Here is a 21,979-nt window from a genome sequence, read left to right as displayed (position 1 = left end):
ATGAACCTGTATGGGAATCAATGTATAGTAAGTTGATCAACAAAAGAACAGGTGATCTTCAGTGGCGCCTTGCCCACTGGATCATCCCATGTAATACATATGTATGGAATTTTGCCCCAATATCTGCATGTTGCCCCTTTTGTTCTGTAAATGAGGATGTTTTTCATTTTTTTATTGGTTGTGAAAGACTTTTTCCTTTATTTGAATGGTTAGACTTTGTGTCGTTCAAAATGAATTTCAGATTTACTTTTCGATCCTTTATTTTTGGGCTCAAAAAGAGACGGCAACACAACAAGGAATATGAACTGTTGTGCTTTTTTGTAGCTACAGCAAAGCTTGCTACTTACCTGTCCAGAAAGGAGAAGCGGATTGGTAAGCCCATTCATCAATGCAAGGTCATGACGTTTTTCAATGCACTGTGTGCTGCAAGGCTAAAACATGAGTTTGAGTTTTCCAAGAGCATGGGCGAAATTGATGGATTTGTGGAAAAATGGTGTTTGAAAAGTGTCTGTGAAGTCCGCCAAAACGAGTTGGTATTATTTTTCTCTTGATTGTTCATAATTTCTACAATTCATAGTATTGCTGCAGAAGATTGCATTTGTTTTCGGTAAAAGTTGATCTGATCAACGCATATATCTGTATTGTTTCCTCGCTTCATCGTTTTCTCTTGTTTTTGGCTTTGTTGATTTTATACACTGTACATCCATGCACTTTATAATTTTTGGAATAAAAGGACGTCAAAAGTCAAAAGTCTCTCTCTCTCTCTCTCTCTCTCTCTCTCTCTCTCTCTCTCTCTCTCTCTCTCTCTCTCTCTCTCTCTGTGTCTCTGTGTCTCTGTGTCTCTCTGTGTCTCTCTGTGTCTCTCTGTGTCTCTGTCTTTGTCTCTCTGTCATTGTCTCTCTCTGTCTCTGTCTTTGTCTCTCTCTGTCTCTCTCTGTCTCACTCTGTCTCTCTGTGTCTCTCTCGCTCTCTCTCACTCTCTGTCTCTCTCTCTCTCTCTGTCTGTGTTTCTCTCTGTCTCTCTCTGTGTCTCTCTGTGTGTCTCTGTGTCTCTCTGTGTGTATGTGTCTTTCTCGCTCTCTCTCGCTCTCTCTCTCGCTCTCTCTCTGTCTCTCTCTCTCGCTCTCTGTCTCTCTCGATACCTCCCCTATCCCAGACCTCTCACCATTTGAACCCTCGCTTATGAATACTGCAACTGGTGGCTGTGTAATGTCTCTTTTGCCGACGGTTCCTCCGTCCACTGCTCGTGACATGCTGCGTTGTTGGGGGCGCGAGATCGTGGAGTGGACGAGCCCTTAAGACTGTACGTCGTAGTATCTTGGTGCAAACAAAACAAAACAAAAAAACAGGCCCGAGCAGGACACAACACAATTGACCTCACCAATGTCTCTTGTTTGATCTGTACCATCTGTGTCTCAACAATGTCTGTCTACATCACATTCACAAACCTTTACAGTTGGGTGCTTCGTCTTATATGGGCCGATCACATGGTTGGCTCATGAAAAACGAGGCAACCAGACAAACAAAGCCTGAATCTGCTAACTGAACAATGCGATTCTCCAACAACTATATGACTGCTTCCGACACATAGTGAGTTGTTCATTACATGGTGTTTGTACTTTATTATCCTAGTTCAGATTTCTCTCCCCTTTACTTAAACAACATTGCAAATACGAAGTGGTTCTATGATAAAACAATAATATTCATGCTTGTACTAAATTCTAAGTCTCATAACTACAATAATTACATTATCAACCATTCCACTCAATCAAAGCAGCACATTACAATAAAATACAGAAGCGCTCATTTTTGTAAGAGTATATACTACAGGTAATAACAAAGTTTTCTTCCAATATCCGATGAACTTTGTTGTACAATGTGCGCCATACATAAGCCATACACATATATATAGAGTGCATAATCAAATCCTATGCATATCATACATCCTGTACAAGTAACAAGAGTTACCAAATCTTCAATCTTCATGAAAAGACCTCTCACTGCCTTAGGTTCTTGAGATAAGGAACTGCTCGCGATATTGGACTACCCTTGTGATGAAATCGGTATGAAAAACATAAATATTGAAACATTTGCTAGTGGTTGAGTCTTGTAGGCTTGAAGTTTCAGTTTGACCACATGGCACTGTCAGCTGGATCACGTAGAGGTAGAGCTATTGGTCAGATCACGTGGAACTATGAGTCAGATCATATGGAGCCATCGGTTGGATCAATCCGAGCCATTTATCGAACCATATGGAACCATCGGAATTAGCGCAGTGCAAATGTCCACACTGGAAGAATTTCTCCTGGAAAGTCCATTTGACGCTCCTCACAAAGTACTCGAAGGCCTGCACGATGGAAGATGGCAATGAGTATGGGCCGTGCCCGGCACACACTGCTGTCTTTCAGATCAATGTGTGCCCCCTCGTGAGCCACGTTGTCCTTTATTATAACGATGCCATCTTGACGTAGTGCCCGTCGACATCGGCGCAGAAATTCCAGAAGGTCGTCGTCAGTGAGGTGTCCTGCACATAAATGGCAAAACAGATTGAGTTATATTAGAACTGAAATGGAGCGCTGGTGATGAGCGACTTGGGACTTGAGATGAGATCGTCGATATACCTCATGGGATGGGTAGTTATGGCTATATAGGTCATATAGACCAACATGGGTTCAAGTTTGAATCTTATTTTGGAGATCGAATGGAAGCCCAGATTTATCGATTTTACATTTTCTGTGGTATATGCAGTTAGAAAGGGGCCATTTTGAAGTAGTTATGGGATGAACGGACTGTACATCTAATGCTGGAAGTATTGTGTTCATTACAGACTATGCAAGACACTGGTCCAGGCAGTTGACAACACAAATCTCCATTATCTTCAAATGATGGTTTATTTTTTGATCATCTTGGGGGAGTGGAGTTAACTTACTTTAAGGATGATCTTGGTACATATGGCCCAAACCCCCTGATGTAGCACTTGCCTGTTACCCACTGGATCCACACGACGTCATAGTGAGAGGGTTGTGGTCGGAAGTCCTGAAGTGGACTGCATATGAAGCGAACACGTCGGATATTCGTCTTCAGGTAGCTTTTGCGAGCGATACGTAGGAAGAGAGGGGTCATGTCCACCATGTCCACATGGGAAAAAATGGGAAGCAGCAGGTACTTGGTGGTGCGGCCGATACCTGCACCACAGTCGAGTGCAAACTCCTTCCGTGCTCCTCCCTTGAGGGGCTGTACACTCAGAGTAGGACCAGTAATAAGAATAGTTTTTATCATTGAGGACAATCTATTTATACGTACGAAGATAGAGAAGGGAAGATATGTAAGAGGAAAACAGAGGAAAGGGGAGGGGGCAAATGGTCCGGAATATTAGGTTTTAACCAGACTCGGTGGCGTAACATTTTACTGTCTGCTCTCAGTCGGAGAGGTTGGTGATTTGAACGATGCCAGAGTTATACCAAATATTTTAAAATGGTACATGCTGCTTCCTTGCTTGATGCTCAGCATTTAAAAAGGATAGAGCATATACAAAGAAGAAATAACCATAGGTTGGCAGTCATAAAGTGCTGGCTTTGATGGGCCTATTGGCCTCCTCCTGTGTTCAAGTTCTTTGAAAGGGACCGAATAGTTCATGTGTATTTTATAGAAGACCAGCACAAGATTACTTACTTTCACAAAATATATCATTAAAAAATATATAGCTCAGTGGGAGACTGGCAGTTATTTCCCCAGGGTTTCTGAGAAGATTTTAAAATAAATTACCTGAATTTGAGGCAAACCCCCCTCTTTCAGCCTCTTATAGAATTAGTCAAATGTTAACGGACATACGTACATACGGACGGACACCGGGACCCATTCAAGAGGTTATTTCGGATAAATTCCGAAACAACTGAAAACCAAATTCGAATAAAAGGCCTGAAGATTACTCTGGTGACAATGTCTTCTCAGTTTGCTAGTTATAAGTATGGTGTTTAAACAGGTGATGAGGATGTTTAAACCAGAACAAAATAAATCTCACTCACATTTTTAACGCAATGACGTGTGTAAATGAAGTCGGTTGATGATTAATCCTTCAGTCCTCTCTCCAGCGGTTAGTGAAGGACATTTTTATTTGCGTCGAACTGCCACAGCTTTAATTTAAGATGGCGTCGGATGCAAACAGAAGAGGAGATTCATTGTTGTCATTGTGGTTGTTCAGCCAAGCAAATGAAATCCACTTCACCCAATAATCTTGGTGGAATCGAACAAAAATCATTATTAAACAAGTACAGATACATTCCAAGTACACCGCCCCCATGCCAAATAAATAAATATCCTCCAGCGCAGCATTGCCACCGTGCAGCTCATGGAGACTGTATTGGGAAGGAGAGGTGTACAATAATTGATTGATTAATTGCATAATTAAAATTCAACAATTAATGATCACACAATATTCTCTTAATCAATTGGCTAATGGCATACCTAAACAACTGGTGCTTCATCCGAAGCTGTAACTTTTTGGAAATTAATTAAATAAGTCATTAATCGAAAAAATTGATTAATTTCAATATAAATTCCAATTCGATAGAAAAATCTATAAATAATTAATCGATTAATTGATTAATCAATAAATCAAAAATATGCTTTGTAGCCACATCACTTGGCCACTGTTGTGTCCAAATATCAACTTCCCAGGTCAAAAAGTGCCTGAGATATTGCCCAGATGAGAAAGAAAATAAATAAATAAATGCTTATAATGAAAGGAAAAATAATAATCATTAAATAATTAAATAATTAATCAATTGTCCAATAGAATACCTAAACAACCACCATTTCTTCTGAATCTGTAACTTTAAAAAAAATGATTAGTTAAATCGTTAATCGAATAATTAAAAAATTAATAGATTAATTGATTAATCAGTAAATCAAAAAATGTCTTTACAGCCAAATCACTTAGTCACTGTCATGTCCAAATATCAGCTTCCTAGCTCAAAAGGTGCCTGAGATATTGCCCAGATGAGAAAGGAAATATATAAATACTTAATTCATCGATAATGATTAAGTAACTAATCAATTAATTGATTAATCAAAAAACAAAAAAATACAGTTTTGCCAAAGTACTTGCTCGCTATTGTGCCAAATGTTAGCTTCCTATCTCAAAGAATGGCTGAGATATCGCCCGGACAAACAAACAAACAAGAAAGAAACCAGAATGAAAACTGAGTACTCCCTTTCAGCGCGTGTCATTGCTGAGCCCCTTTGGGTGCCCAGCAATGACGTCATGCAGCGCCTGGAGATGGCATAGGAAAGGAGCGGTGAACAATATTGACGTGCTGAGTGACTCGGGAATATAAAAATGAGAAAAGCTGACAAGGAAAAGCGTGCAAGCTCATAATGTTGCCATGGTGGCAAACTCCCTGTGAGTGGACCTGACTGTATCCACTACATATATTGGCTCTCTGGAAGGACTCAGCTGATTGGCTAATAGTAATAATGTTCGTTCGTTTGTACAATGGTCCTTCTACTTTTTGCGTATGCACCGGAGGGGGAGGGAACAGGGAGATGTGGGAGTGTGATGGGAAAGGGACAGAGCTTTATAAACTCGGGGAACTCGGTTTGAGCGAAAACGATCATGATTGTAGGATATGTGATCACATGACCGCAAGGCGCCATCTTGTTATTCATCTTTTCCGAGCGAAGCGCCGTATTGTTCGTCATCATTGTAATTTTTCATTCTGAAGTCGGTTTTGGGGAGTAAAAGATGCCGTGCTGTTCAACATGGAGGAAAATATTGTAAGGTAAACGTTCATCGTGCAGAATGGAGAGCCAACAACAACTCGCATCTGTGTGTGTGTGGTGTTGAGAATAATTATGTTGCTGTTAAAATGAGCTAATTATAGCATCAGGACAAATAAGTAAATAACTTAAATGGTAATTGATCCGTGGTGAGCAAGGGATTCCCTTTTAGTTTTAGAGATTCCCGTTCTCTCATGGAGGATCAATTTCTAGTTAAAGTATTTACTTCTTCTTTGTTTTAACTGTTCCTTTCATCCACACAGTTCGTTAATTTTGTGCTGAAATGATCGATTACACGCCAGGTAGAATAAGGAGTTGTACCACGTGATATCCAATGAATGCGATGATAATATGATCTTATGATGGACAATCTCTTTTGTTATGTATCTTAATATGATCTCGACAAAGTCGCAAAGGCATGATGTTTTCGGGTTGTCCGTCCGTCCTTCCGTCCATCTGTCCGTCCGTCCGTCCGTCCCTCCGTCTGTACGGGCTAAACCTCGTTTTTCTCAGAAACCATATGTCCGATTGAGACGAAGCTTTCAGGGTCGGAGTGACACACATGCAGAATGTTTTTATGATAAATGTGACGTCATAGATCACATGGTATGGCAGGCATCTTGGATTAAAAGCAAATGTTAAAAAAATTATTTCTCAGAAACCGCTGAATGGAAAAATTTGAAACTTGGCAGATTGTCAAATACTCTCAATGGGGAACAAAAACATGATAATGATGACATCATATTTGAAGTGGTATACCAGCCAAAAATGTTTTAATCGAATTCCTTATCCTAAAATCTGAAATTGCATGCACATGATATTTGACCCATTTGTTTTGAAATGTTAAATTTATGACATCATAGGTCACATGGTTTGGAAGCCACATTGGATTGAAGGAAAATATAAAATAATTATATCTCTGAAACCGCTCACCCCATGAAATGCGAAATTTTACAAATATCATCTAACAGCACTGTTGCATATAGTTTGAAAATGATGATGTCATAGGTCACGTGGTTTGGCAGCCATCTTGGATAGAAAAATCTTATCCGAACCTTATCCGATCAACACGAAACTTCACAAACGTGATCCCCTACCCATACATATGCAGAGTGATGGCATCCCCTACCCGTTGCGGGACTATTCGGGGGCATATTGGCGACCCAGTCGCATTGTTCTAGTTATATTAATGTAATGCAAGTCGTGTCCAAAGAAGAAAGTAATCTGTACGTGCCGACATGCATCTGTCATGCATATGTAACATTAGATATATGGGATCACAAAGAATCATGAATGGATCATACATTACATGCATGAAGCAATATTACTATTGCAGAAAACCATGACACACTTTGTGACGTGTTATGGGGATGTTTTGTCTCAGTAAAGCCATGTTGAGATATAAGAAACCTGGTCTGTGACTTGGCATTCCTGGTGCATTCGAAGAGTTTATCGTAAGTTATTAAAAAGCTTGACTTATAGCAAAGTGTCTTGAGGATCTAAACTAAAGTGTCTTAACGGTCTTGAGGGTTTAATGGGGTCTTTGAGGGTCGAAAGTGTCTTGAGGGGTCAAAGGGTCTGAAGTGTCTTGAGGGTCTAATGGGGTTTAATGGTCTTGAGGAGTTGAAGTGTCTTAAGGGTCTTGAGGGGTTAAAGTGTCAAGGATCCTGAAGGTATAATGGGGTCTTGAGGGTCTAAGCGATAAGGTGTCTTAAGGATCGTGAGAGTTAAATGATGTAAAGTGTTTAACGGTATTGAGGGGTGGGTCAATTTTAAATGTGCCTAAAGTGGACTTTCAATAAGTGTTTAAAGTTAGAGCTCTAAGGGTCTAAAATGTTTAGGGTCTGAGCGGCTAAAGTCGAAGGTCTGTAAAAAGGTCTATTGGGATATTAAAGGTCTCAAAGTTACCTTCCAAAAGCACGTAATTAACACTACCCACACATGAACAGTTGAGTAACAACATGGCGCCTATTAAGTGTGCGGTGTACGGAAGTGTGTGGAACTCTGGTTTTCTATATGGTTCTGGACAGGGAGAGGTGGAAGGGTTACTGATTTGTGTACTTATTCCTGACACAAAGCGGGGAGGTTGGGGGGGACGGTGTGGAGTTTCATTGTAGGTTCTGTACAGTCACAAGTTGGGTCACCTGATCAAGATCGGGTTATTTAGCTTTTGCAAAGCATCAAGAAGATTGTTGATTACAACTGTAATAAAAACCTAATTCAGGAGTGTAATATGGCACGATTTGAACACAATTGATGTCCTAGCTCTTCCATGAGCCACGACTATGTATACAAAAACACTTTAAAAAAACATGGCAAAAAACATGCCCTGTCCCAAATTGTGTGGACCTCAAACATCCAAGGCCTCCACTCCAACCTGATAGGTCTTTCAATCCATAGACCATGTTACGTCCCGCATAAAGTTTTATCTGTACTCCGAGTATGGAACTTGTCGCTTTAAAGATGTGGCTGTACATAAGGAACAGACCCACAGAGAGAGATATTCGTGTGTGTGTGTGTGTATATATATATATATATATATATATATATATAAATATATATATATATATATATATATATATATAAATATGTATATATATATATATATATGTATATATATATATGTATATATATATATATATATATATATATATATATATACGGTTTTCCGCCGCCAATCTTACCCTTACCAAGGGGGGATTAAGCCCCTTGTTCTTTCTGGGCCTGGCGTAACCGAGAGACCTGAAACGCCTCTTCCGGGCAAACGCAAGGTAGGGTTTCGGGACCAAGTCTCGCTCGTACCTAAATACCTGTGCCGCCACGGAAGCGGGGAACCAAGCCTCGCACGAGCCACGTGTAATTTGAGTACACCGAGTGGATTGCGTACCACGTGGTCCATGCAGTCACCGTTAATATTGGACCCCGATTATAGCGGTTTTACTCGTACCACGCTTAGTCAATGATGGAAATCACAAAAGCGGTAGAATCAAAGGAAGAACACAGGTTTAATTATTATTTACACATATGTACAATTTGGTAGAAAGCAGACACAAAGCAGAACTTAAGCAGTCTTATTATAAATCCCAGACATGGGCCCGTTTGCACTCACACAGGGAAATTGCAGGCAGGATGATGTTCAGGCCAAACGTGCCGACTTGGTCGTCCAGGAACGGCCCCGTCCGGCTCTCCTCGGTCACAGCATGTCCCGCGATGATGGCAAGCAGGGGGTGGAAGGATCCTCGTAGCGCATCTCCCGATCAAAAGGCAGATGATGAGGCAGGAAGGAAACGTACACGTCTCTCAGCGTGGCTGGGCCGTTCCACGGCGCGTTTAGTACCCAGCGCGCTATCACTCGCGTAACCCAATGCAATATAGGCTCGGCTCAACCGAGCACCACTTTAATACGAGCGCGTATCTTGGTTCATGCGTGTCTTTCTCCGATCTCGTATCTCTCAAACTCTACTGCTGACCACGCTCCTTCAACTCCTCTTCTCTTCTCGTCAGTCCTCCTGGGGGCTTTTGCGCGACGGGTTATATTTGCCACACCCTGAGCCTTCTCGAACGTTCCAAAGACGCCCTGTGACGCATTGCCGCAGCCACTCCCTGTGAGCCCTGATTGGGGCTCGCGCTTGCCGTCAGCTTCTTCGCCACCCTCATTCGGTCCCGACCCGACCTGCTAGGCTGGCCTTGTGTTAATTCGCGCCAAAAAGCCAAAGGCAGCACAAGGAGGCGTAAGAGGCATAAGGCAATGGAGGCGGCATAAGGCAATGGAAGTATGAAAAGGACCTACTTCTCATTATTCGACTCAACGCAAAACTAACACAGGAAAAGGACTATTCTCACACATACTATGAAATAACTGAACTATCGCGAGGCTACATGTTGTTTGTGTGACTAACTATGAGGGGGAAATTTAACCTTTATTGTACAAAACTCAACACCGCAACAATATATATATATTGTTACGGTTTTCCGCCGCCCTTCCTACCCTTACCAAGGGGAGATTAAGCCCCTTGTTCTTTCTGGGCCGGCGTAACTGAGACTTGAAACGCCCCTTCCGGGCAAACGCAAGGTAGGGTTTCGGGACAAGTCTCGCACGTATCTAAATACCTGCGCCGCCGCGGAAGTGGGGAATGAAGCCTCGCACAAGCCACGTTTAATATGGGTACACCGAGCGGATTGCGTACCATGTGGTCCATGCAGTTAGCGTTAGTATTGGAACCCGATTCGAGCGGTTCTATTCGTACCACGCTTAGTCAATGATGGAAAACACGAGACGGTCGAATAAAGGAAGAACACTATTTAATTATTATTTACACTTATATGTACAAGTCGGTAGAAAGCAGACACAGAGCAGAACTTAAGCAGTCTTATATTAAGCCCAGACACGGGTCCGATCACACTCACAAAGGGGAAATGCAGGTAGGATGGTGTTCACGCACTGCCTTGGTCGTCCAGGAACGGCGTCGCCCGGCGTGGCTCTCCACGGTCACAGCATGTCCCGCTATGAAGGCAAGCAGGTGGTGGAAGGGATTCTTGGAGCACGTCTCTCAAACAAAGGGCAGCAGGCAGGCGGTCTTCCACAGCGCGTTGAGTTACCGGCGCGCTATCACTCGTGTAACCCAATAGAGGCTCGGCCTCAAGCTCAACCGAGCGTCCACTTTGGTACAAGCACTTATACTTAGTTAATACGCGTCTTCTCCCTTGTACAACACTCAACCCTCATAGGACTTAGTCAAGCGCCTCCCTTCGCAGAACTTAGGACAGCTCCCCTCTCGCAGAACTGCTAACTCTCAACAGAACTCACAAGCTCACCTTTCCACTCGACTCTCCTGGGGGCTTTGCGCAACGGGTTTTTATTGCCACGCCCTTAGCCTTCTCGAATGTTCCAACCACGCCCTGTGACGCATTGCCGCAGCCACTCCCTTCGAGCCCTGATTGGCGGCTCGCGCTTACCGTCAGCTTCTCCGCCGCCCTCATTCGGTCCCTGCTCGATTGGCCAGGCCTGCCTCGTGTTAATTTGCGCCAAAAAGCCAAAGGCAGCATCAGGAGGCATAAGGCAATGGAGGCGGCATAAGGCAATGAAACAATGAAAAGGACCTAACTCTCATTATTCTACTCAACGCAAAACTAACACAGGAAAAGGACTATGCTCACAAATACTAAGAAATAACTGCACTATCGCGAGGCTACATGTTGTTGTGTGACTAAACTATGAGGGGGAAATTTAACCTTTATTGTACAAAACTCAACACCGCAACAATATATATATATATATATATATGTATATATCTATACATACATATATATATTGTTACGGTTCTCCGCCGCCCTTCTTACCCTTACCAAGGGGGGATTAAGCCCCTTGTTCTTTCTGGGCTTGGCGGGACCGAGAGACTTGAAACGCCTCTTCCGGACAAACGCAAGGTAGGGTTTCGGGACAATCCTCGCTCGTACCCAAATCCCTGCGCCGCCACGGAAGCAGGGAAGCAAGCCTCGCACGAGCCACGTGTAATTTGGGGTACACCGAGCAGATTGCATACCACGTGGTCCATGCAGTCACCGTTAATTATTGGACCCCGATTCGAGCGGTTCTATTCGTACCACGCTTAGTCAATGAGGAAATCACAGGAACTATTGAATGGAAAGGAAGAACACAGGTTTATATATTATTCCCACACGTATGTACAATGATCGGTAGACGCAGAGACACAGAGCAGCACTTAAACAGTCTTATTCTTAACGCCCAGACTCGGGCCCATCACACTCACACAGGGAATTGCAGGCAGGTTGATGTTCAGGCCAAACGCGCCGACTTGGTCATCCAGGAACGGCCCCGTCCGGCTCTCCATGGTCCCAGCACATCCCGCGAAGAAGGCAAGCAGGCGGTGGAAGGATCCTCGTAGCGCGTCTCCCGAACAAAAGGCAGCCGATGAGGTAGGAAGGAAAATACGTGTCTCTCAGTGCGGCTGGCGGTTACACAGCCGTTATCACTCGTGTAACTCAATGCACTGTACGCAGCTCGGCTTCAAGCTCAACCGAGCGTTGCTTTATATTAGCGCGTATCCTGGTTCATGCGCGTCTTTCTCCACTCAATGCCAACCCAGTCCTCGTACCTCTCTTTAATCCAGCTGCTCGCGAGTTCTCTTGAGTCCTCCTGCTGCTCAGTCCTCTTGGGGGCTTTGCGCGACCGCTTATATCGGTACGCCCCAAACCTTCTCGAACCCTCTCAAACCTTCCAACCATGCCCTGTGACACAGTGCTGCCGCCACACCCTCTGAGCCCTGATTGGCGGCTCGCGCTTACCGTCAACTACTCTGCCGCCCTCATTCGGCCCCGCCCCAACCCTCCTAGGCCTGCCTCGTGTTAATTCGCGCCAAAATGAACCAAAGTCAGCACAAAGAGGCATGAGGCTAGGGAGGCGGATAGTCAGTAGAAGTAGGACCTATTCTCCTTACTCTACTCAACGCGGAACTAACATAGGAAAAGGACGAAGCTCACAAATACTAAGAGATAACTACACTATCGCGAGGCTACATGTTGCTTGTGTGACTAACTATGAGGGGGAAATTTAACCTTTATTATACTGACTTATCAAAACTCAAAACCGCAACAATATATATATATATATATTTGCTTTATTGTCTGAAAGTACACACACTATTTCGATGAAACCTGACCACAACCTTCACCACCCGTGATGTACCAGTTTGTTCACGGCATTAAAAAAAAAATCGAGTGGGGGGTTGCCCCCCCCCCCCCATTAAAAAAAAAAAGTCATGACTATGTTAGTATGATTCTACATGCTGCACTGTCTTCTAGCAAGCATTGAAGTTGGTTTAAAATACCTTTAGTCAGTGCAGTATACTGTTTATTCTACCAGGTGAGAGCGAGGGTTATTGCCCCTATTTTTATGTTTATAGTTTTTGTTGCAAGATATCATCTTTTTGGACGAGTTGATCAGAAAGTTCTCCAAATCTTTTATACAGAGGCACACCCCTTTTCTCAGGTACTTTTCCAAGTATTTTCGACTTCTTTTAGAAGCTTTAATTGTCCACATGGCACATTTTAAGTAACAATTCTTATCTAGCATACACGATATACGTTCCTTGCCCCGATGAAGGTTCTTGCTGAGTGGGGGGGGGGGGGGGGGGGGGTTATGTGCTTGCTCGCAAAGCATTCTGGAGGCAGACTATGTCATTTCAAAAGTCACGGGTTGGCCTTTTAATAAACCATTTTAACTATAAGAAGAGTCTTCCCACCTTATTGCCTCCCGTGCGTTTTACCACCCTGTTCGACTTCATTTGGGTGATTCTTGGGGAATCTTAGTATTAATTAAACACAGTATTTTGAACACCATTTTGGTCCTTCGTGAGGGGTCTTATACCCTAGTTCGACTTCATTTGGGTGATTCTTGGGGAATCGTTAATGTTAACGGTCTGCGTTAAAGAAATCACCTGATGTGCCAATGTGCTTTTCACATGCGCTTACCTTGATAAATTTATTGATAAAACTTCTGGACGCAGCGATGTCGGCATCTGCTATCTCAGTGTATCCACCTAACATACTCTCCTCGGTCGGTGGTATGTCCAGGTAATACTTCTTGGCTCGCGCATAGAACGTGATCTCATCATCGATGACTTCGCTCGTGAGCACGAAAAGTTTCACTGAGGGCAAAATATGCAAACAACACAGTGAAGTGATAATGAGACATTGGGACATGGTGTGCAAAAAAGTGTTGAGAAAACTCACCTACCTTATGTAGAGCATGGTATGAGATTGTAAAGTGTGCAGCTACCTGATTTACCAAAGCATCCCTTTTGATTTTTGAAAACTTGTTTCACATGTCATGTGATTGGCTTGCTAACAGTTCAACAAGTACAGCCAACTTATCATGAAGATGAATCCCTGTAGGTGTAGGATGATGCAACAGCACTTGAAGTGTGAACGAAGTTGTGAACGAAGTCCATATTTACACAAATCTCCGGGACATTCCCATTAAGGATCACGAGGCTCAGATATCTCACGAGTACGACTATGACGACTGCTCCTCCATCTTTAACAGTCCAAATTATTCCCACCATATTATATGGTTGGTTGAGTGGGAAGTTTTTCTCCAAAGTCTTTCAAGGTGCAGTTGCTGGTCAGGCCCGACCTTTGACTGGAGCTGATTTGGACAGTAATTTGTGATTTGTTCAAGGCGCTTTGGAAAGGAGGAAAGCCACCAACAGCAGGGTAGAAGGACACAATGGAGGGACACTTGGATAAAGAATGGGCATGAAGAGGAATGAAATCAGGGGCAGGGGAAGAGGATACAGGGAGTAAACAAGCTGGGTACAGAAGCTCAAATACAACAAGGAAAAGAAGGGGTTAATCCGGGGATGAATCCGAAAGGGAACACAAACTTTGGAGGGCAACTTCGATACATGTGGTTTGCCCAAAATAGATCATGGCTGATGGTGAAACCGAAGTTTTAGTTTGGTCCAAGTCCAAGGAATGTTCTTAATAAAGTTTCCACAATCACCAAATTTTTGGGATTTGATTCGGATTTTCACCACCAAATGTGCTGGTTGTCCTGTTTACATTTGGAATTTGTTCATCGTGCTGTTGATAACTCCCCAACTTTTCATGAAAGATGTTTAATGTCCACCAACCCATGCTAGCAGAGGGGACAGCCAGCTTAACGTCCACCCGATGGACGGTGCACTTTGTGAAGCATAATGCCCTCCCTGTGAAGGACCAGTTTATAGAGTTTGAGTTTATAGCCAGTTAGGTCAGACAACGCAGAGCAGACATCTCAAATGTAAATGTGATACATCATGCACCATCCTGTCGGACTAGGGTATATGTGAATGGCGAGGTGTATCTGCGTGTATCAAAGCTCTTACCCAAGGAGTACTCCTTTAGTAAGAAGTTGCAACTCTCAAAGAAGTACGAGTGAATCACGTTCTTCAAAGAAGACATAGAGAGATACCTCTTGTGTTCGCCTTGCCCTGCAGGATGCTCTGTGGGTTCTCCGGAGTTGGAGCTAAGCCTCACGGGGCTAAATTTGTCCCTTGAGGTGTCAGATTCCCAACTGGAAAAATCTTGAGCACCACCGAACCTTCAGGAAGCTTCTGCAGTGGAAACACCGGTTATTGTGTGTTTAGTGTTGATAATATCTCATTGTTTTCATTACCAACGTTTGAAGGAAAACATCACATTCTATATATTGTGAATGTAATAAGCAATCGATTTTCGATCTTCCGATGAACCACCAGGTCGATGTCACATTTTAGACAATTCGCTGCAGTATCTGACCCATCATACTCACAATTGTAATGAACTTGTAAATTCCATATATATATATATATTGTTACGGTTTTTAGAACCTTCACTTTGTAAATTTAGTATTAAAATTTCCTATGTACATTTCCCCTTTAATTGGCTGTTAATTGAAATGAGTGCACCGTAGCTAGTCCATGTACAAGCACGTAGGCCACCATATACCCTTCTGAATAGTTATTTCCTTATTATGTGTATTAGCTTAAGGCTCTGTCTCCCATTAATTGACACTGCATTGCACCGAATTGAAATAAGATAGGATCCCTCCGACGCCCCCATGGCCTCTTCAAAGTGCCAGTAGCTTTGGGCGGTTTTCTTCACCCCAAGACTCCATTACGCACGTGGTCAACTCGGGGGAGAAGGGCGTGGCCGGCCCATCGTCTTCAGGAGGTGGAGCCAGGAAGCCCTTGCGCCCAACCAGGACTCGGTGGGCACAGCTTGGTAAGGTGTGGTCATGGCTTGGTAGGGCGTGGCTATATAACCCGTGGGGGGAGAGCCCCCACCAGCAGACGATTGAGGCAGCAGATGAGGGAGGGAGCCAGATGAGCGAGGGAGCACGAAGGCAGTTTCTGTCAGGAAGGCGCTTGAGTTGGTAAAGAGAGACGTGCAACCTGCGGAGTACGAGTGAGGGAGATGCTGTTTCCAACCAGTCTTGCCACGTCAAGCTCCGACGCGCTGCTGCGAACATCCCGGAGGTGTGGACCCGAGGGTGGACAGTCGGCGGCTGCTCGCTCCCGGCCCGGCCGTTCTCCTGCGTCCAGCTGAACCTTCCTCTCCTTCCAGCCATTCGTTCCTGCCCTCATTCATCCATTTGTGTCCGTGAGTTTGTTTTGTTTGTCTTGTCTGGGGTTTTAAGTAAGACTGTATAGGTAAGCTAGAAATTGCTCTGTGTCCTTCTGATCCTTCCATTTTCCTGTATATTACTTTTATTTCTTCTCTTTTTGATTTTGGTTTGTGTACATAATAATAAATCCTGTTATTTCCTACTTTTGCCTTCTTCTTCTTCCTTGTCCGTTCGTCCTTGTCTTTTACACATTGAATACCTGTGGCACGATTTGGCCGACGAATAAGAATCTGGTCTAGTTTTTGCTAATGGTTCGAGCCGCGGCTGCTAATCCGCTCGGCAAATAACATCTTGTCCGCGGTCTCGAACGAGGTTGCTCACCTGCCTCTCTGGAGGGAGCTGGGCAGCTTCAGGACTCACGCCGGTCAGTTGCAGACAAGGGGACTAATCCCCCCTTGGTAAGGGGAAAAAGGGCCGACGGTGAGATCCGCATCAATTGGTGCCAGGAGCAGGATTCGGACCTGAAGTGCGCTTAGCGCACTCAAATTACGATTGGTAAAAATTTTTATTTACCACCACAAAATTTTAAAATCGTGCCATGGATAGTCAAGGCGACCGGATGCCGGTGGGTGAGTTAGAAGGGGGGGGTAGAAGCGACACAGGACCCCAGGGAAATGTAGATGGGGGAGAGAGAGGAGGAGAGCAATGAGGCTGTGGTAGCGGACGCTTCAGGTGCACAAGATGGCGCTCTCGTGCACGATGTTTCAGGTGCACAAAATGGCGCCTCGCACGAGCGCACGGTAGCCGCGCCCGCTGTACCACTACAAGCGGGCTTTGATGTGGGGGACTTCGTGGCGCAATTCACCGTGATGCTGAGAATAGAGGGGGACAAATTAAGGGCAGAAATGAGGGCCGATGGAGAGCGGATGCGAAATGATTGGAAAACCAAATTCGGGGGATTGAGTAAGGAGGTGCAAAAATGGATGCAATGCCAATGTGGGAAGAAGTAAGGGCCAACACCAATAACTTAGGAAGCAAATTGGAGGGACTCAGAAGCAAACTGGAGGGACTCGGAAGCGAATTGGAGGGACTCGGAAGCAAATTTGAGGGATTCGGAAGCAGATTAGGGGACAAACTGGGGGCATAATTGGCCAAGCCAAAGAAATTAATGAGGGGTTGGTGAGGGGGCAAGCCGCATATGAGGTGAGGGAAGCCGAGAGGGAGGTTGACCACAGGTTGAGCGGGAGGGGCACACGGGTGTGTGGAAGTGTAACTCAGTGTAACTTATTGATTGGCACTGGTAACTCATTGATTAAAGACTGGTAACGATTTCGTAAATGGATGCCAAGAATGTGCACGAACATGGTAATCTCTTGTCCACCTGGTCACAGCCCCAGGCTGGAGCACCCCCCTATCGTTTGGTAAACGGAACTCGCAGCAGGAGGGGAGCGAGCTGATGCCAGGACTCGGTGCATGCATGACCTCGGGGCATTAGCGGAGAAAGGATTAGCGCGACAAGGCCGATAAAAACCAGAGCAAACGATGAGTCAGGAGACTTGTGACCAGAAGCTCTGACCTACGGAACGGAACGGAACCCTGTGAGCAGCGCTGAGAGAGGACCGGCCGAAGAAGAAGAACCAACGACTTGAATTAACAATCCGTTTAGCTATTGTAGTGATTATTGAATTGAAACAAGTGACTTACCAAATGATAATAAATCCTTACTTTATAAAGCTGTTTCGGTCATATTGGAGTCTCCTGAGTCTTAACACATTCTCCAACAACTTGGTGGCTACCGTACGTGGATCAAGTGGACATCGACAAGGTCGCCAAGGTAAGCATGGCTTCTTGTGGATTGACCATTATGATATACGAACCTGTGTATAGTTATTTTGTATGTACAGTATATGGAGAAAGTGGTGTTTGGGCTTCTCCACGCACTATTGGGGCAGGAGAGCCCTCAGAAGGAAGATATAGATGAGACCTTTTGGCTCCGGTGATGTGCTCGCGACACAGAGATCCATTTGAGTTGGTCTAGGGTGCTGGGTAGTGGATCACAAAGAACCATTGCTGAGCTGGTACTCCCGGGTGCTGTGGCCACTACCCAAAGAACCATTTTTTGTATGATTAAGATGGAACGTTTTAAACGATTGTAGCTATTATTCGTGTTTTTCTCATGATTTCTGTAAAATACGTATTTTTCCTGCGCTGCGTAATTTTTCTGACACGCGCCACTGATGTGCGCGAAGCGAACGAATGTCTGCCTGCATTCGCCTGTGTGATTGAGACTGCGTCTTTGCGAAGATTAAGTGCATAGTCACGCGAATACGCTGGTTATTAAGGGCCTGGCTGTGAACTGGGAGCGGATGGCCCGTGAGTGCACCATGAGACCATCTGCTTCCAGGTCGTGTAAGGCCGGTACACTCGTTTACACACCCGTACACGTGTAAAGTAGTTTTTTTTTTTGTTTTTTTTTGCACTTGCTCAAAGCACGCGACTTGCTCGGCGTGCGACAGGGAGCCGGGAAATGGAGTTATATTTATATATATATATTGAGGTAATATTGAGTTATGGAATTAATTGCTTTCAACAATGCAAAGGGTGACAAGATATGGGATTTTAATGGGATTTTAATGGGATTTTAATGGGATTTTAATGGGATAAATATAGAAGATGTTTGTTTTTGTCAAGAGAAAAGTGACAATTGGCAAAGAAGTCACAGAGGCCGGGTTTTGGGCCTTTGACAGCAGAGAAATTGAGTTTTGACAGCAAAAGACTTCCAAATAATGGTTGTGGCAAACAGTGACTTCTGGGATGACAGGGGTGTGGGGTATTTGGCATCGCCAGACTAGCTTATTGGTTTAGGAATGTTTAGAGGTCATCACAATGTTTCACTTTCGTTGTTGCAACGTTTTGCTCCAACGTTTTGGGAACATTTAAATGTTGGGTTTTGCTGACGTTTCCACAACGTCGCCACAACGTTTCACTTTCGTTGTTGCAACCTTTTGCTCCAACGTTTTGGGAACATTTAAATGTTGGGTTTTGCTGACGTTTCCACAACGTCGCCACAACGTTTCACTTTCGTTGTTGCAACGTTTTGCTCCAACGTTTTGGGAACATTTAAATGTTGGGTTTTGCTGACGTTTCCACAACGTCGCCACAACGTTTCACTTTCGTTGTTGCAACCTTTTGCTCCAACGTTTTGGGAACATTTAAATGTTGGGTTTTGCTGACGTTTCCACAACGTCGCCACAACGTTTCACTTTCGTTGTTGCAACGTTTTGCTCCAATGTTTTGGGAACATTTAAATGTTGGGTTTTGCTGACGTTTCCACAACGTCGCCACAACGTTTCACTTTCGTTGTTGCAACGTTTTGCTCCAACGTTTTGGGAACATTTAAATGTTGGGTTTTGCTGACGTTTCCACAACGTCGCCACAATGTTTCACTTTCGTTGTTGCAACGTTTTGCTCCAACGTTTTGGGAACATTCAAATGTTGGGTTTTGCTGACGTTTCCACAACGTCGCTACAACGTTTCACTTTCGTTGTTGCAACGTTTTGCTCCAACGTTTTGGGGACACTCAAATGTTAAGTAAATCGGATAAGAATTCACGAGTTATTTAATTATTAGCGATTAAGGAAGTACTTATTTAATTAATTACATTTCGTATTACATTACAGTAATTACATTACAGTAATTACCTGAGGTAATTACAGTAATTACAGTTCCGGTAATTACAGTAATTACAGTAATCATTACAGTAATTGCAGTAATCTTATTACAGTAATTACATTACATTAACTCAGGCACCTTTTGAGTAAGGAAGCTGATATTTGGACATGACACTGACCAAGTGATGTGGCTGTCAAGAAAAATTTTGATTTATTGATTAATCATTTAATAAATTAACTCGTTGATTTATAAATGACTTATTTAATTAAAATTCCTCAGAGATACATCTTCGGATGAGATACTTGCAGATTGGTTATGCTATGAGCCAATTGATTAAGGAAAATATTTTGTGATGGCCATATTGGCAATTTCGTGGCCATATTCGTGGCAACTCAGTTAGTGCCACTGCACCTTTAAAATGCATCCCTGCGTTCATTTTTCGATCGATTGAGTTGAAATTTTGAACAATCGGATCTGGACTGTCGTTGTTAACGACTCTAGCACGCACTCGTCCAATCAGGATGGAGCGGTATGGTCCCCGGATCATCACTGCCCGCAGTGTTAATTAGTTTTACTTTTTTCTCTTGGTCATATAATTTTGAAGACATGCATGTCATGATGTAGGAAATGTTTGTTCTGTTGAACGGAATAAATGTTGTTTATTTTTTATTTTTGTGGGTGTGTATTTTTGTGTATTTTGGATATATTTTCACGGCTAATTCCAGTTAACATCCTGCAAAATTTGCTCGTTTGCTGGCCGAGTCGAAATTGCGTTGAGTTCCTATGGCATGCGCCATTAAAAGCGCTGTGTAATGGTTGAGCTCCCTTTATTTCGTTTTGGTCACGCGGATGAGCAGACAAAGTGACGAATGCTGCGGCTGGAGCAGTAGAAGCGATGTTTTAATTGAAATCAATTAATTTAATTAAACGTGGTAGGTGGGCAACACCACAAAGCATACCTCTTTTAAGGTGTGTTCAAACCCATGAACATTTCAGCAATCAACACGATGCTGAAATGATGTAATTTAATTCAACGTGGTAGGTGGGCAACACCACAAAGCATACATCTTTTAAGGTGTGTATAAACCCATGAACATTTCAGCAATCAATACGATGCTGAAATGGTGTAATTTAATTAAACGTGGTAGGTGGGCAACACCACAAAGCATACCTCTTTTAAGGTGTGTATAAACCCATGAACAGTTCAGCAATCAATTAATTTAATTAAACGTGGTAGGTGGGAAACACCACAAAGCATACCTCTTTTAAGGTGTGTATAAACCCATGAACAGTTCAGCAATCAATACAATGCTGAAATTAGTAATTCAATGAGTAATTTAATGAGTAATTTAATGAGTAATTTAATGAGTAATTTAATGAGTAATTTAATGAGTAATTTAATGAGTAATTGAATGTGTAATTTAATTGTGTAATATGGTCGACCTTGGGTTTGTTTGGGTTTTGTTGTTTATTTTGTGGGTGGGTATTTTTGTGTATTTTGGATATATTTTCACGGCTAATTCCAGTTAACATCCTGCAAAATTTGCTCGTTTTCTGGCCGAGTCGAAATTGCGTTGAGTTCCTATGGCATGCGCCATTAAAAGCGCTGTGTAATGGTTGAGCTCCCTTTATTTCGTTTTGGTCACGCGGATGAGCAGACAAAATGACGAATGCTGCGGCTGGAGCAGTGGAAGCGATTTTTTTATTGTTCAATGATTATTCGATATTGTTATGACTTATTGTCAATAGGTATACTAAGTGGCCATGAGGTAGCCTGTTGCTATGTACAGTCTTATTCTATTGTTGATTATACCACATAGCTGTGGTGATAAAGGAAATGTTCGTTTTAAATAGATGATGGTGATAGGACCATGACTATAAAATCATGATGATTATTATGAATGATATCATAGGGTTCAAATGCAGAATGATTGCATGAACTTGGGAAAGAACTTTCAAGCCCTATGGGATAAATTGGGTGTTACAAGCGATGGAGTTTCAAAATTTAGCATGATTGAAGGAATTTTACAGTCTTATTTCAGGAGTTTTACGAAATTTATATTGCCAAGAGATTTTGGGTGGGAATATGTCAGATATGTGTCAGATGTGGCAAAATGGGGAAATATGTCAGATATGACCCTAGGACAGGACGGTGATTCATCAATTGACATGAGGTATGAACCAGAGGTGACGACCGATGAGATTCGATCTCAGTCAATGGATGGACCTGTCCTGACATCATTGGGGAAAGGGCTTATGCAAGGAGTCATCCAAAATGATTAATTTGATTTATTGATGAATATTGATGAATTAATTGAAATTGAATAATTGATTGAATTGTTGATTGATTGAATCTAATTGATTGAATTTAATTGAATAAATTTAACTGGATAAATTGAATTGAATAAATTAAATTGAATA

The 21,979-nt window shown here is 43.1% G+C and overlaps 1 protein-coding gene across 4 annotated transcripts; it reads right to left on the bottom strand.

Annotated features, from left to right (window-relative positions):
- Positions 1-176: 176 nt before the first annotated feature.
- On the bottom strand, positions 177-14,829 carry LOC137432799 (N-terminal Xaa-Pro-Lys N-methyltransferase 1-like). 4 transcript variants are annotated; one of them, XM_068125011.2, is made up of 4 exons: positions 14,667-14,829; positions 13,270-13,445; positions 2,982-3,234; positions 177-2,524 (listed from the first exon to the last, which is right to left on the bottom strand). In XM_068125011.2, exons 1-4 carry the CDS (start codon positions 14,740-14,742, stop codon positions 2,268-2,270), a joined length of 762 nt encoding a protein of 253 aa, XP_067981112.1. In that variant the 5' UTR covers positions 14,743-14,829; the 3' UTR covers positions 177-2,267. The 4 variants fall into 4 exon arrangements, with proteins under 4 accessions (XP_067981112.1, XP_078638928.1, XP_078638927.1 ...); XM_078782802.1 differs by having other exon boundaries at positions 1,593-2,524; positions 2,982-3,241; positions 14,667-14,793; XM_078782801.1 differs by lacking the exon at positions 14,667-14,829 and adding an exon at positions 13,535-14,133 and having other exon boundaries at positions 1,593-2,524.
- Between the last annotated feature and the right edge of the window lie 7,150 nt (positions 14,830-21,979).

This window comes from Myxine glutinosa, chromosome 8 (assembly GCF_964187855.1).
Source record: "Myxine glutinosa chromosome 8, kmMyxGlut1.1, whole genome shotgun sequence".
Classification (NCBI taxonomy): Eukaryota; Metazoa; Chordata; class Myxini; order Myxiniformes; family Myxinidae; genus Myxine; species Myxine glutinosa.
The sequence above is the reverse complement of the archived record's forward strand: the minus strand, read 5'-3'. Positions and strand labels throughout refer to the sequence as shown.

Coding starts and splice junctions, on each gene's coding strand:
- LOC137432799 (XM_068125011.2), bottom strand. CDS start 14,742: ATGTCTTCTTTGAAGAACGTGATTCACTCGTACTTCTTTGAGAGTTGC. Junction 13,446..14,666: donor ACTAAAGGAGTACTCCTTGG/GTAAGAGCTTTG, acceptor TTTTGCCCTCAG/TGAAACTTTTCGTGCTCACG. Junction 2,525..2,981: donor GTGGATCCAGTGGGTAACAG/GCAAGTGCTACA, acceptor ATTTATGTGCAG/GACACCTCACTGACGACGAC.